A 15,858-nucleotide genomic window follows, 5' to 3' on the forward strand; every position below is an offset into this window, starting at 1 on the left:
TGTTATTTCAGCTAGACTCTCATCTTGTGAGAATATACAGACGGGTGAAGATTGATGTAGATCCAAATTCATAATCGTTCCATCCAGAAATGTTAAGCTGTTAGCAATTTAGCAATATGCCATTATAAACTTAGCTCAAAGTGATTTCCATCTAACTATAGCAAAGTGCAAATGACACAGAGAAACTACAAGACTCAGCTTCTTCTATTAAGTTAACTAGGGTGATTTCCAAGTTTTTTTTTTCCAAGTTCCAATTCTTTTAACTGTGGCCATTGAGCCAAAGGAATAATGGGTGGAAATCACTTTACAATAATATACAAAGCTAGTAAACTTACATCAACAGACTTAAATGTATTGTACAAATTTATTAATCCAAAAAATTAACAACCAAATAAATGGAAAAACCGTCTGTTCAAGTGTCAATAGACTAAAGTTTCATATATATTCAAACATTTAGTAGTGAGAGAAATATGTAACAGCAAAAACTCTGGGCGTAAAAATGAAACAAAATCTCAGGGTTAAGTTAAGGGTAAAAATACACCAGTCTCGCAGCTCTGGGATCTCCAGTGCTACACAAAAAAACAAAGTGTTTTGATTGGTTAGATCGTCAAAGTTATTTGATAGCACTGTGCTTGGTTTACAGGGATTGTTGCACATTTTATCCTATGATTGATGGCAATACATTGCTAAACCTGCAATGTATTTGATTTGTAGCTTAAAAATGTGTAATACAGACTACACACTGTATAACGCTAAATGTACCACAAGTTACCACACACTACCTTCATCCAAGAAGTCAGGTCAGTGGTCAAAGATTTCCACAGGAACTCAGGAATGAAACGCATTAATCCATTGCATGAAATCCATTAATCGGTCCGGTCACAGGGAACACATTCCCCTTAATCAGCACACATCTGTCACATGCTGCATCCATGAATCAATTGCTTTTGTGAGCCACTGAATCCTCTACAACATCTAAGTTTATGTTTTTAAGTTCTTTGTCCAGTTGTAAGAGTGCTCAAAGCTTAAGGATGCATTTCGTACTGGCCCTCAGTAGCGATGTAGAAGTCGTTAAGTGTGTCCTGCAGGTATTCAAATGTGGGTCTGTCCTCTGGTTTCTCTTTCCAGCACATCTGCATAATATCATACAGCTCCTCAGGGCAGTCATCCGGACATGGCATCCTGTACATCTTGTCCAGGTTACGGATCACCTCCGGATTTGTCATTCCTGTAGCAAAACACAGGTGAATTCAAAATTCACAGATAATCTTAGCTGTTCTTATTGTATGTTAAAGGGGACATGAAACACTTCAAGTATTTCGTTTAATTCACAAGATGTATTTTCACTCTAACAAATTTTATAAGTTTAACAGTTGTCAGTGAAGCGGAATTAAAATAATAAGCAATCTAAATGTCATTTTTTTAAGTAAGGGCAGCGCCATCTTGTCCCAGCGCTGAAAGTGACGTCACGAGGTTGGTTCTCGCACGCCTCACTACTATGATCTATGAGAATACTGTAATTTAGCTCCTCAATAAATAATAAAATCCAAACCAAAACTCAATGCAGAGCGGGGGGCACTTTTGTATTGTCCCTGTGTGTAGTAATACTGGGAGTAGTGAATTTTAATAGGGTGAGGAATGAGAAATATTTACTTTCACTTTCATACCTTCAGCGGGGCTCGCAGCGCTGAAGCGTGAGAATCCTCCGGTTAGCTGCTAGGGGTTAGTGGCGAGCACTTTCTAGACCAGGACTATGTGAAGGAGAGGGGTTTGAGTCAGGAGCATTAGCGCCGGATAAATAAGCTGAAGTCCGAGGCTTTTTACCTCCGTTTTTTATTTTTCCTCTGATCAGCTGGAATGTACAGACCGTCCGACTGATGGTAACGTTACTATGAAAGCAGCAGCTGTGAGCCGCACCAGCCAAACAACACGCCCACCCAGCAGAGCAGCGAGAGGTACCGTTACCGAAAATCTAGATAAAATGACAATTTAAAGATAACATAGCTAGCGTTAGCTACTTAGCTAGCTATCTTATTCTAGCTAGCCAACGCTAGCTAACTAGCTAACACTAACTAGATGAAGCTAAGTAACCCAGTAAGCTTTCTAACTTCTAAACTGAACGGTTTATCAACCAAACAGCGCCTGGATGTTTCAATATCCACTTAAATCATGTTCGTTTCATTCAGTCTTAATAGACTCTGGACTTTGCATGTTAAATAGCTAAATGTATATAAAATAGCTGGTTAACTGGATGGTAGTACCTGCTGTGGACGCGCTGCAGGGTTCTGCACGGCTCCACGTAGAGAGAGAATAAACACTCCCAAAACGTCTCGCTCTCAGAAAAGCATCTGAAAAGTTCTGCTCAGGTTTATACAGGAAAGATCTCTGAGCAAATGCTCCATGTTAGCCTAGTTCAGCTTCGTCTTCATCCATAATCTCGACAAACAATAAGCTCTTTTCCTCTAGTTATATGCCTGGGATCTTAAACCAACCAACCTCGTGACGTCACCAGTGCTGCACGGGCAACATGGCGGCGCCCTAGCTCAAACATAACAAACATAAATATATTATAATTTAGTGTGTAAACATTTTATATAAAAAAATCCCCCCCAAATAAATTCCATTATATTTAATACCTTAGAAAACTTGTACAAACTGAAATGTTTCATGTCCCCTTTAAAGTACGTTAATTACACTGTTAAAAATAAAGGTTCTGAAAAGAACAACAATGGTTCCTTATATTGGTAAAAAAAAAATGTTGAAGAGCAGAGAAAAACAACTAAATTATATTTTTAGCATAAAACTTAACAGGTTTTCCTAGAATTACCTCAACATGCAGGGTAAGGTAGTCATAAAATATACTTATAATAAAACCCTTTCATTTAAGATGAAAAAACAATGAAAACCGTTTGATACTATCATTACTAAAACGTTTAAAACTTGAAAACTACACAGTCTATGCTGACTTCTTATAGCCTACAGATGTAAGTTATAACCAATAGTTCTTTAAATACAGTTTTTATTTTTATTCAGACTGGTGGTAATTTTATCATACTACTTTAGAAACTATATTTGTTGCTTTTAAAAGTAAGAAAAAACATGTCTTTATTTGTGTATCTACTGTCATTATTGCTGTTTTTTGTGAAGCCTGTTACCTGGATATGGTACTCGTCCATAGGTCACTATTTCTGTCAAGAGAACACCAAAGGACCAGACGTCTGACTTGATGCTGAAGGTGCCAAAGTTGATAGCTTCAGGGGCTGTCCACTTAATTGGAAATTTTGCACCTAGTCAAATTCAGAGGCAAAGAAAAGAGAGAGAGAGATATAACATGAATAAATGTGTCTCTGAGTTCAAGCAGGATAGTTTCATAATTTAAAATTATTCCATGAGTCTTGCTGATGAGACAGGTCAACCAAGAATGGCTAGATTGGTTTGAGGTGACAGAAAGGCTACAGTAATTTAGATAGTCTGTCAGAAAAGAACAGAAAGTTGGGACTGCAGTGGGCACAGATCACCTAACTTTAACTTTCAGCGTTTTTAACTGGAAAAAGAGCCTGATCCAATCAGTTTCAGTTTCTGCAAACATAATCAGAATTTTTGCCAACAACATGAATCTGTGGACCCTAAGCTGTTTTGTGTCATCATTCCAGGTCAGTGGAGGTGTTGTAACAGTGTGGAAACTGTGTAACATGCTATTTGAGTATTGTTGCTGACCTTATGCATCCCTTCATGACAACAATTATCCCATCCTCTAAAGGCTACTTTCATCATGATACTGAACCATAAAACATTTAAACTGGCTAAATGAACATAGCAATAAACTCGGTTGTGGCTTTCTCAGTCACTTAATCAGAATCCAACCTTTGTAAATACAGTAAATGTTTTTTTTTTTTTTTTACTTTATGTCTTTGCTTCGAAGCAGCACTTTGTTATGAAGAAAGATTTTTATGTTTTCTTCTTTGTTGCCTTTCTATTCTTTTCTGAGCTACCTCACTCTTGCGATCTCCATCACTCTCTCTCTATCACTTCTGCAGGTTACCTGTGTGAGAGAGGAGCTGACTGATTGATTCTGGTCCTGCTTCACAGTAAAGCGATGGCAGATTTGAGGGAATTGAGTGATGTGATCAATAAATATAAAATGACTTTTCCTACATCTTGTGTAATTAATTCTATGAAGCACCGCATATTTTCTGAGAGCAAAGAATTCTCCACTCAATATATTATTATTATAATCTCCTTAATGAATTGATCAATAATTGTAGAACACTATTGACGCGGTTATCACGTTTTACCACTTGCAATATAAATTTGCTTCATGTTATTAATTTCCTTTCTTGTTTTGAGAATGTACTGGAGAGGGTTGTGACACTGGGTTGAAACATTGAACACTGAACACAAGTACATGACCACCACTCAAACTGACAGGAAAAAAATTTATTGCAAAATTACCATTTAAAACATTGAGTCAAAGTATGCGTCTAGATATATACTTTTTGTAACAATGTAAATTAATAGAGTTTAAAAGTTCTTACTGACAAAGTAAAAAAAATATGACTTATAATAACTGGATGATAAACACCCTAGTATGTATGAAAATAAGTGCTTTTACTGGTTGTTTAATCAAACTTTTTATTTCTTTACACTTTGCCCAAGCACACAAACACACACACACACTGAGTGTTATAAGCTTAATAGTAACCCACACTAGCAGTGGAGCAGGATTTGTATGCAATGGAAATGTTTGTTTGCAGCAGTAGCTTTTTCCATTTTTGAGTGTGTGGAATATTTATGTACTGCGTTTGCGTATCGGAATTAAAACTGTTTTCTTTGAAAACAAAAAAACAAAAAGCACTTATATAATTGAAAAAGCAATGCAATGCAGAAATAATAACAGCTGTACCTTCTTGTGCAGTGTACTCAGACTCGATAATCCTGGCCAGGCCAAAGTCTGCTATCTTACAGTGCAAAGTTTCAGACACCAGTATGTTGGCAGCCCGAAGGTCTCTGTGAATGTAGTTCTTCTTTTCTATGTAAGCCATGCCCTCTGAAATCTGCCAGAGAAAAGATAAACATGCTGTAAAACCACATACAGCAATAGTTTATCAATGCAAAAATGTGAAACTCTTTTATTGGGATATTCTGAAATATAGGTTTAGAGAAAATCCTTTTACTTTTCCAAAAAAATAGTCATGTCAAACATTATATGCAAATGCATAATTTATAATAAAAAAAAGAATTACATATTCTCTCATATATACATTCCTCACAGTGCACATATAAATTAACAGACGTAATTGAACTGTAAGCGAGGCCTTGCCTTTCAAACAACATAATAGAGCACACGCCATCTCAGGGGAGGAGGTTAGATGGAAAAAGTGACATCACTTCCTGTCCGGAAGTTAATAATCAAGTTGTGGGGAGGTTTTGAGAGGCTGACACTCATACCCCGACCACAAACTGAGAGCAGCATTCACTGTTTTCCGCTACTTCTGTCAGACTACTGTGCGACTGGCTCACACTCTCAAAATAGCACGTTCACAGAGAGAGGATATCTAAATATTCAAGTCTGATAGATTGCTTACTGACATGACATGATAAAAAATGTTTTTACTTTCCAACATATCAAACACATCTAGAAATATTCAACATTTAACTGCTATAAAAATAGGAGTCATGTATAATATACGTGCACTTCAAGGAGAACAGAGCAGAGCGAGAAATGTCAAGTTTCACTTACCTGAGCTGCCATATCTATTAACTTGGGTAATTTTAATTTCTTGCCATCATCAGTTTTGAGAAAGTCCAGTAAGCTCCCTGAAATTAATGCAGTAATACAAAAAAAGTAAATCCACAAACAGCCATCATGTTCTGTTGCACATTTTATAACCTGCACTTATTCTGTACACTCTGTATTAACTTGTTTAACTAGTCTTAACTGTTTTTTTTTTTTTTTGCTTGTGTGTTTAAAAATATCCTTTTTCTGAAAATGATCTAAGATGCACATTGACCCTCAAGAACATTGAGGGTACAAAAATACCTAATTACCTTTATTACCCTTCATTGTCCTTAGCTAATTAAGGGTATAGTGATTGTACCTTGGGAAAAGTTTGTTTGATAATATTGTTTTTTAACATTTCTTTTACAGTGACGATGAAATCATCCTCACCATTTGCCATGAACTCTGTGACTATGAGGATTGGCTGTTGAGTGACTACAGCATGAAGTTTCACTAGTCTGTCATGCTGAAGCTTCTTCATAAGGTTCGCCTCTTGCAGGAAGGCCTCTGGCTCCATGCTGCCCTCTTTCAGAGTCTTAATGGCCACTTTCTGGTTGTTTTTGTAGTATCCTAAAAAAAACAAAAAACAATAATTAATACATAGACTACTGCAGAATTCAGTGGTTAAGTGTTTCAGAGTAATTTGATGTGAAACAAATATATTTTTTTATGATTACCTGATTTAGGAGTTACAGTGTTTATATTATTTGTGTAACATGAATATACAGTTTTACTATCTATCTAAAACCACATGTGAGACTACACTCTAAATTATGTATGCAATGTTGACAATAGTAAAATCAAGCTAAATCAAGGTGTAGCAAGCAAACATTTTAAAATGATAAATTAGGCTAAGATGTGAAAGCTTTGGCATGCTTGCTAATACCTGCTAGGAGTGGTGGGAATAATGCATTATACGTCTTAAGACCTTTAGTTGTTTTAATGCCAATAATAACCACATAGTGCTTTCAAGAATCTAGAGACATAATCATTACCAATTAATAATGTTAATTTTGCTTTTGTAGGAAATAGTGATGTCAAATATTATTTTGGGTTGTTTAAAATAAAGTATTATTTTCATATGCATTAAAGCATCTTCTTCAATATTTAGGATGCTATTTTAAGATCTGATTTATTTGATTTGATCACGCTGTTTGATTATTTGTTTAAAGAAAAGTTTTAAACAGATAACAAAAACTGTGAAGCTAAATTAAGGTTAGCTTGCCAAACACTTTAACCAGCTGCATCACTTACCATGACACACGAGCACTTACACATATTCATGACTGTAACCAGAGAATGCATCATGATTTACAGGAAATTATATGACCAGAACCTCAATCAGCCTGGTCTGTTTCATAGTACATAGTGGTGGGCTTTTTGTGTATTATTTTACTTTACTGAAGTGACTGTTCATTTTAATTAACGTAAAACATTACATATCAAAACAGAAGAAGAGCAAAGCAAGTGCATACTTTGCTTTGAGTTTGTTTTGACCTGTTGGACCCAGTGAAAACACATGGTTTAATCTGCAGTATAAGTGTAACATTTTGGAGTGTCCATATATATATATAAATTAGGGAATATATAGAATATGTGGATGCAGTATAGTAAAGGAAAACTCATTTGTAAACCTTTGTTTAAAGTATGTTTTAATAAATCTTAAACTGAACTCTTGCTTGTTTGTAAAGGTATAAGTAGACCCTGTGATGCTGTGAAATGCTACCACAATTTTGTGACTTTCAAGCCATACATTTTATATGGCTCAGCATCATTGCCCTTACGTTTTAAAAATTTAAATTACATTAAATGGCCAACATCTAATATTTAGTGGGGTATAAATAACAGCCCAGCTTTGGACAGTGGAACATTGAAACTGCCTTTTCTAGAGTGAAGGTATTCTGTATTCTGTCCAACACAAGCTTCATCCAATATCTTTGAAATGAGTTGGAGTGGAGTTTGTGATTCAGACCTACAGTAATCAGCCGACACCGATACTTGACCTGACTAAAGCTCTTGTGGCTGAATGCAGTCAAATGCTCACAGCTACCAACATCTACATTTGGTGTAATAGGTATTCTAGAATAGTTACTGCAGCAAAGAAGCATTACATAGTTGATTCAGAAGATACGTTGATCGAACAGAACAGGTCTTTTCAAACTTTTCAAACTTTCAAACATTTAGATTATATTTATGTTTAAATAAAAAACTCCACTTAAAATGCTTTGTAGTTCTGATTTAGTCTTAATCCCTGTTGGGGAAGCTGCCCCTTAACCCTAAAAGGCTGATGCTGGGTGATTTTCATCCACACAATGTTTTCATGAGATTTCCATTGTTTCTGCTGTATGAGTTGTATGGGACTCTGGGAAGCTTTAGGGCGCTCATTGATGTTTTTAATGTTATGGTTGATTCCCTCCTCCCTTCTATGTTTTTTTCGAAAGGCATGCATTCAGGTAATTTTCATCCGCTGTTAGTGGCAGAGAAAAACATTTTTTACGGGTATAATATACCTGATTTTAGTGTTTGTGTGTTTAAATCAGGTGCTCACATGTCCCAGGAATGCGTGGACCAAAGACCAAGTTCCCAGCAGCATTACTATTATTTTGTAGGACATTACCTGTTAAGGATTACCTGATTTTCCCATATTTTTACTGCATTTTTATAGGGCAATTTAATTTATTTATTTTGTTTTATGTGATTTTTGTAATATTAAAGAAGGGTTACAAAACTTGCCATACAGTGTGTACCCAACGTTAGTAGTGGTGTTACTAATTTTAATGTTAGTGTTCTAGGGTTAATGTATGTATCCTAATAATATATGTGTCTTACCCATCCAGACTTCCCCAAACTGTCCAGCACCCAATCTCTTCACCATTTTTAACGTTTCCCTTGGGATCTCCCACTCATCTTGAGCCCAGGGCCTCTGTGGAGCAGCAGTTTTACAGGGGCTTCCAAGCCTCTGACACAGACCATCAGCCGATCCTATCAACACATTCAAGCCAAGAGTAAATTAACCCATGGAAACGAGCTTTAATGGAATTTCCACCTGCCGCTGCAATGATGTTTGTGATAATTAAGCAATCAAGCCCACATAATGAGCATGAAGGATGATGTTTCTGATGAGTATTAAAGATGTACTTGACAAAGTAGGTCTCTGACGTAATGGCAAAAAAACACATTTCAGGAAAACATTAATTACTGTAACTGTATCATGCATATTTCTTATAGACTTAAATGTGTAAACAAGTAGTATTAGCAGAAACAGGAAGATGACAGAGGTACGAGGTGTTACTTGTAAACAGATCTATAAAAATAAATCTTCCACTTGAGATGAGCCAAGGCTAATGCTGGTCTGCGTATCTGGTGGTTTAGATTAAATGTGAATGTTCAGATACCACAGGAAGCGTACACCACAGCAGAGATGAGGCCCCTTGCTCAAGACATGCGATGCGAAAGCAAAGTAACTCTGATCAAGTGTAATGGAAGACATATACGGTTGCTACTGAATTTCGAACTGTTCCAACTCATCTGTGTTAAAGGTTTGTGGTGCACACAACATCAGTTTGTTTAGCTAGATTTGCTGCTGTACTGGTAATGGCCAAACTGTAACTAAATGGAAATAACCAATTGCAAAAAATTGGAAATTTTGCCAAAAATTAAAAAAAAAAAATAAATACAGAGAGGCAAAATATGCGAAACTCCTAAAAAACTCCCATAAAGAGTTCACTACAAAAAGCAAAAAGTGGAGGTTTGAAATGCTGTGAAATATTGTTTTTGTCCAATAAAATAAGACTGTTGATTTGCAAATGGTAGATTTCAAATTTAAGTATTTAATTGTGTTAAATAATATAAGTGAAATTTCTTACTACATTACATAAATTTAGGTTAAGCTAAATAACCATAATTCTAACTTTTAAATAATATGAAAATTCTGTACATTTCTATATATATAAAGACAGACAATACCATATAAATCCTGAAAGAACATTGGCCTCTGTATCACTGAGGACCAGTTTGATTACATGTAATAATCACTCTCTCTGGGTTTGCAGACTGACTCTCCCTCTCCCCCATCAACATTAGACAGCTAAACACTTTTAGAGGAGAACATTGAGTAATTGACACCCACAATGGCTAGCATCATCTAGCCAGTGTGGGTGTCAATTACCCAATGATCTCCTCTAAAAGTGTTAAGCTGTCTAATATTGTGTTCACAGCAGTTTAATCAGAAGTTGCTTGTTTCATGTGTTATCATTGGAAAATTGTAGCTACTGAGATGAAACTGGATATGACTAAAATTAAAAAAGCTACTGTTGAGTGAGATGATCATTTTACTCACTGGAGTAATACTGCACCAGCTCCTGCAGAGAGGGGAAGGTCAGGGAGGGAGAGATGTAGTAGCCTCCTTTGTCAAGAGCACGGATCTTATAGTGCTTGACCAAATCGCCTTGTTCTGGAACAGAGACTCTTATGGACAGGGAGAAAGCACCTGTGGACAAGAACTTGTTTAAGAAGCTTCATCATGTCCTGAGTACCATTATACATTTTCAATGGCAATATTGGTTTAGAGAGAAATAAAGAAGATAAAAAATATCAGAAATATTTATAGAAAGACATATTTGGATGATTGTTTATTTAGAATGTGTGTCTGTGCATAATAACCACCCTCCCAGAACTTCACCATAATGACCTTGGCTTAGAGAAGCTCAGAATACAGAGTCTAAACCTTTAACCTAATCACCAACAAAAAAAGCCATAAAAAATTGTGTATTTTTTTAGAACAATACTGAAAACAATTAATACTACCACTGTAGTCACTATAGTAGTCTTACTATATTATTGAACTATGGCTATAGTGGATTTTATTAGCCTCTACTAACATACCTCTACTTATTGGTAGAGTAAGTACAATCATGTTGAGTTCAGTTAAACACATTCTTTTATTAGATGCAGTGACTCAAATGCATTAAGCAGAAGTTAAAAGGTTAAATATGACCAAAGTGAAGCTGTATCTAACTCTAAGCAGTAAATGTTGATGAGTTTTTACGCAAGTGCTAAAGTTTTTTGTTTATTGTTTTTTATAGAATGTATCAGCCTGATCTGTTTTCACAAATTTGTATTGTGGCTTCCAGAGGCCAAGCTGTAAACCTTTGTGTGCAGTGACATCATGCTTGATGTTTGTAAGAAGAGCAGTGTTCTGATACTGACCTGGGGTGGTCTCACTTTCCCTGACAAGGAAGGAACCAACCCTGTTCCCTGGAGCTAACAGAAGACGCTCCGTCTCTCTGCGACTTAGATCCTTGAAAAACCATCTGGAACACAGAATGAAAACACTTATTCTGTTTTGTCAGAATAGATTTTTACTGTATGTAAACTTTACACGGCAGTGACTGTGAATAATTGTGTGTAAAAGAAATCAGCAACTTACCTTTCCACCTCCAGAGTGTGAGCTCGAGCCACATAGGTACATGGAATGTATCCCTCATCTCCAGTGACAAGAGATTTAGCCAACCACCAGTCTCCATTTCTTACAAATCATCAGAAGTTACAGTTAGTCAGGTTTGGAGTAGCACTGTTTTCATACTCTTCTTTTATGGATCGTGTTAGTGACCCCCTTAAATCCATAATCCTTAATTGTTTGTTTAATTTAACTTAACGTAAGGTCTAGAAGTGCCTGAAATGCATTTGGACTTGTAGGCCTGTGAACATGTGGTATTAATCTTAAATCTTAAGGACATCAGAACTGATTAAAAGTCATAAGCAGATAAAATATAAATGAAGATTAAGTTATAAATACTCACTCCTGAATGATCTTGAGTTTCTCTCCTTTCTTAAATGGAAGATCGCTATCGTTGTTTGGTTTGAAGTCATGTTGAGCAATCACAATATCCTCATCTAAATATAAAATCAAAGTGCAGAAGAGCAGATGAACACATTTGTTCTTATAATTTTCTTCAATTGCTTTGAAGACTCAATCGACATCCGTTTCATGTAACACATAGCCGTATATTACACTCTTCTATACACTACACTATGCTATGCTATACTATACTATACTATACTATACTATCATGCAATAATAATTGCATTTGATAAAGTGTGGCAGCAGCAATGCTTTCTTACACTAAACTGTTAGAAGAATTGACTACATGCTTCAGGCCAGAATGACCAAACAGTGATATAATGACCATAGTGCAGTTCATGTGACTCAGCTGCTGCCTTGCATTGCTAAAAAGGCTCCTTTGAATAGTGAGTATTTGTAGCTCCAGACATGATCAGCTGCCACACTCCAAATAACATTCACATTTACATTGGTAAAAAAAAATCTACAGCAGCGTTTACTCTTAGAAAACATCTTTAAGATCATTACCATAGTCTGCAGAACGCTGCCCAAGTTGTCTTGGCTGAAAATAAATGTGAAAAAAAAATGTTTTAAACTTTTTTTAAATACATGTACAGCAATAAATGTTTCTTTGTTGTCTAATACATTTGCTTTTTTGAACCAGCAGTTAGGAATACGTACGTGTGATTTGTTGTTGGCTGCCGAATTATTGTTTAGATGTCCCTTTTCTTTATGTTTCTTCTGACCACTGCAAGTACAGCCCATTCTTAAAAATTCAGAAAAAGAGAAAGGCGTACAGTTTTAGGTATTTCTTAAAGCTGCAATTCTATGGATCATTTTCCCAGACAGGGATTATGACTAGGCTTAAATCCTGTCCGGATAAACTGACCCTATAGCATCTTATCCATCTCATGCAGACCTAGGCTAGCCATACTTCAGTACATTAAAATCTAATTTTAAGGTTTTAGATTTTAAAGCAGTTCATCTTACCTGCCAGCTCACACCCGATCTTTAATGCTTAATGTCAGTCTCCACTCCCGTCAGCACGCAGCTCTGTAGTCCATATGAGCATCTGCACTCATAATGAGGTCTAAGCATGAGGATAAGCTCCAGTCAAACTCTTCACAATGAAACATAACACAAAGCTTAAGGCAAAGTTTAAATCAAAAAGCAAAGTAACTAAAATGGGACATCAGAAGAAACATTTTATAGAAATTAAAGAAACAAGAATAAAGAAAATCAATAGAGATAGTCAAAAAATGTGGAAATAATAACCAGCACCAATATTTAACACAAAGCCCTGGAGACTATTTATTATTATTTATTCTTTATTATATTATTAATTATTTTAATGATGTGTAGTCATATATCCATCTTGTGAATATAATGTACTGAATCTTAAACTTCATTATGACTCTGGCCCAGTAGCGCTATAATAAGGACCATAAAAAAAGATCTTTAAATAGCATGTTTCTGTGACTTTTGAGATTTAACATCCGGGACACTTAAATAAGGATATTACAAATATATATTTTTTTCTTATAAAGCATCACAAGAATTTCCCATAATTGACTTTTGACAAACACTAGAAACCTTACCTCTGGTACGTCTGAAAATGTCCAAATCATCAAATACCAGAATATCTGTTCTCATTTCAAAATATTGATTCTTGTTAAAACAAAAAATTAAATGTATTCAGGTACCTACCTACATCTTCTGCCGCCTTAAATTCGCTGTAAGTTAGAATCCAGTTCTGTCAGAGAATTCTTGAAGAGGTGAGGAACTTCTGTCTCTATTTTTTAACTTTCTGTTTATTTAGTTGTTTTTTTTTTCTCACTTGCTTACATGCACCCTTATGATCATCATCTGAAAAGCAGCTGAAGCCCACTGCGTGCTCTGGGAGACCACATTAGTGGAATTAGATAAATGCAGAGCAGTTGTTGTGTTTATTTAGTCTGCTTATCCCCTCCCTTTCCTCTTCACCAGAGCTCAATTCACAAACTCTGCTGCTTCTTCACTCAGCTTTTACATCACACTCAAAGACAAAATACAGAACAGAGAAAATACAAAAGACACATTTAAAACTAAACTAGAGAAACCAATTGTAATGTGTAAAGCAATCATTTTAACATTTTATAATTGATAACAACATAATATTTGGTTTGATTGGAGTATATCTTTTGGCCATCTGTGGAACTCCTTGAGGGAGTAGCTTTCCGGAATTCTAAAGGAGTTATACAGCGTATTTAGTTCTCTTGGTGTGGCTAATAAACTTCCCTAACCTTAACCCTAATCCTACACAGATCTACTTTTAGATCATACATTGACCACGACTACGGGTCATGATTTATAGCTGATGAATTAATCAGTTGTTCATAAGCCTCTTTTTCACAGTCCACTCTGTGTGAAGGAGTGTGAAAGACATGAAGATAAAAGCAAGTTGTTTTTAGTGAGACCACTTCAGTAGCTCTTAAAATACACTGCATCACAGGATGTGACTTAGCTCACAGATATATATTTCCTGCTTTGACCGATGTGGTTTTCTTCTTTTAGTTACAGTACATTTGCTGATATGTTTATCCTATACTAAAATACCTTCATTTACCCCTAGTATGTTCTAAATTGTAAATATATTTTTTTTAGAAACAGGGTTTAAATATGTTTATGTGTTGTTTAAATGTGCAATTATTACAAACATTATATAGAAAATAATTGAGAAAAATTATTCCCAGCGAGCAAAAGTGGATCTAATTTGTTAGGATTGCCCTCTCTCTCCCCTGTCATTTTTTTATACCGTATTTTTCGCATTATAAGTCGCACTTAAAACCCTATAATTTTCTCAAAAATCGTCAGTGCGTCTTAAAATCTGGTGCACCTTATGTGTGAATTCTACCAGGTATGTTGTAAGGAGCAGTAAAGTTGACTTTACTGCTCCTTACAACATACCTGGTAGAATTGCATTACAGCTTTATACGGGAGTTTCAGTTTAGTTCTCCAGCAGTGTTAGCATTAGCTGCTAATCGCGCTAAGTGCTAGCTTTTTGGCCGTTCAGAGGTATTGTTGGCCTACATTAGCCACTTACCATGGCTAGCACTAATGGTTAGCTGTTAATGCTAATGCTGCTGCACTCAGCTATAGTAGAAATCTGGAAATTTAATCTTACTGTAGATAAATGAAAGCACTTTACTCACCTAAATAAACATTTTTCAGGAGAGAAATCTATGTAGATTAACATTCCCTGCTAGCACTAGCGGTTAGCTGCTAATGCTAATGCTGCTGCACCCAGCTATAGTGAAAATTTGGAAATCTAAGCTTACTGTAAATAAAGGGAAGCGCTTTACTCACATAAATAAACAGTCTGAATGTATGTAATTAGACCAGAAACTAGACGTTTATTGATAGTGCGCCTTATAATCCAGTGCGCCTTATAGCGCAAAAAAATAAGGTAATGATAAACAGTGCAGCCTGTTAATGGACCCTCCATTGCAGCAGTTCTCTAAGATGTGATGGCTCACATCATATAACTCAGTTCATGCTAGCCTTCCATCTTTTAAATATGATATGACTTCCCGTTGTCTTTAAAGACCAGAGATGGCAAGTGAGGAAGTATATGCACTTCATTACTGTACTCAGGTAAATTTTTTAATATGATATATTAAATAAATTATTTCACTTAACTTGTTTTACTTCTAACCTTACTTCCTACATCAGACATTTAGATATCTCAGACAATCTGCTGTTTTCAATGAGACACTCACAGAGGTCAACATTTCAACAGTTTTTTAAACAACTGTATCTTCACAACCAGTAAATAACTGAAAACCAACACAGTTAAGCACACTGTAAAAATAACTGTACATTTACAGTAAGTATCAGTTTTTTAATAAAATAAAGGTAAAGTCTTTTTTGTGTGCGTGAATAAGCCCATTCGGCTCTCCTTTTTCACACACTCTGAGACAGCTAGACAGTGAGCTGCAAATGTGAATCTCTGTGGTAAAAATTAGTTTAAATATAGTTATATAGTTAGCTAGCTAGCTTAGCATAGCTACGTATACCAGTAGGTATAAACAATAGCTAATTGTCCAGCTCATTTTTTAACTAGTAGATAAAGTTCGGGTATGCTTTGAACAGACCCTAAAACTTGAAAATTTACCGTTTTAATGAGGAAAACAATAACAAAGCTACTGAGCATGTCTGTTCCGACGCTTCCGGTGGCGCTATTTTCAAGTATATAGCT

General features: G+C 35.7%; 1 protein-coding gene across 3 annotated transcripts; it reads right to left on the reverse strand.

The window, feature by feature from the left end:
* Positions 1-862: 862 nt before the first annotated feature.
* On the reverse strand, positions 863-15,227 carry blk (BLK proto-oncogene, Src family tyrosine kinase). 3 transcript variants are annotated; one of them, XM_007256635.4, is made up of 14 exons: positions 13,329-15,227; positions 12,612-12,693; positions 12,303-12,387; positions 12,150-12,183; positions 11,581-11,674; positions 11,208-11,306; positions 10,988-11,091; positions 10,119-10,268; positions 8,609-8,761; positions 6,170-6,349; positions 5,741-5,817; positions 4,904-5,054; positions 3,156-3,287; positions 863-1,228 (listed from the first exon to the last, which is right to left on the reverse strand). In XM_007256635.4, exons 3-14 carry the CDS (start codon positions 12,384-12,386, stop codon positions 1,026-1,028), a joined length of 1,461 nt encoding a protein of 486 aa, XP_007256697.2. In that variant the 5' UTR covers position 12,387; positions 12,612-12,693; positions 13,329-15,227; the 3' UTR covers positions 863-1,025. The 3 variants fall into 3 exon arrangements, with proteins under 3 accessions (XP_007256697.2, XP_007256699.2, XP_022519472.1); XM_007256637.4 differs by having other exon boundaries at positions 12,612-12,711; XM_022663751.2 differs by having other exon boundaries at positions 12,612-12,741.
* Positions 15,228-15,858: the final 631 nt, after the last annotated feature.

Source organism: Astyanax mexicanus, chromosome 1 (genome assembly GCF_023375975.1).
Source record: "Astyanax mexicanus isolate ESR-SI-001 chromosome 1, AstMex3_surface, whole genome shotgun sequence".
Lineage (NCBI taxonomy): Eukaryota > Metazoa > Chordata > Actinopteri > Characiformes > Acestrorhamphidae > Astyanax > Astyanax mexicanus.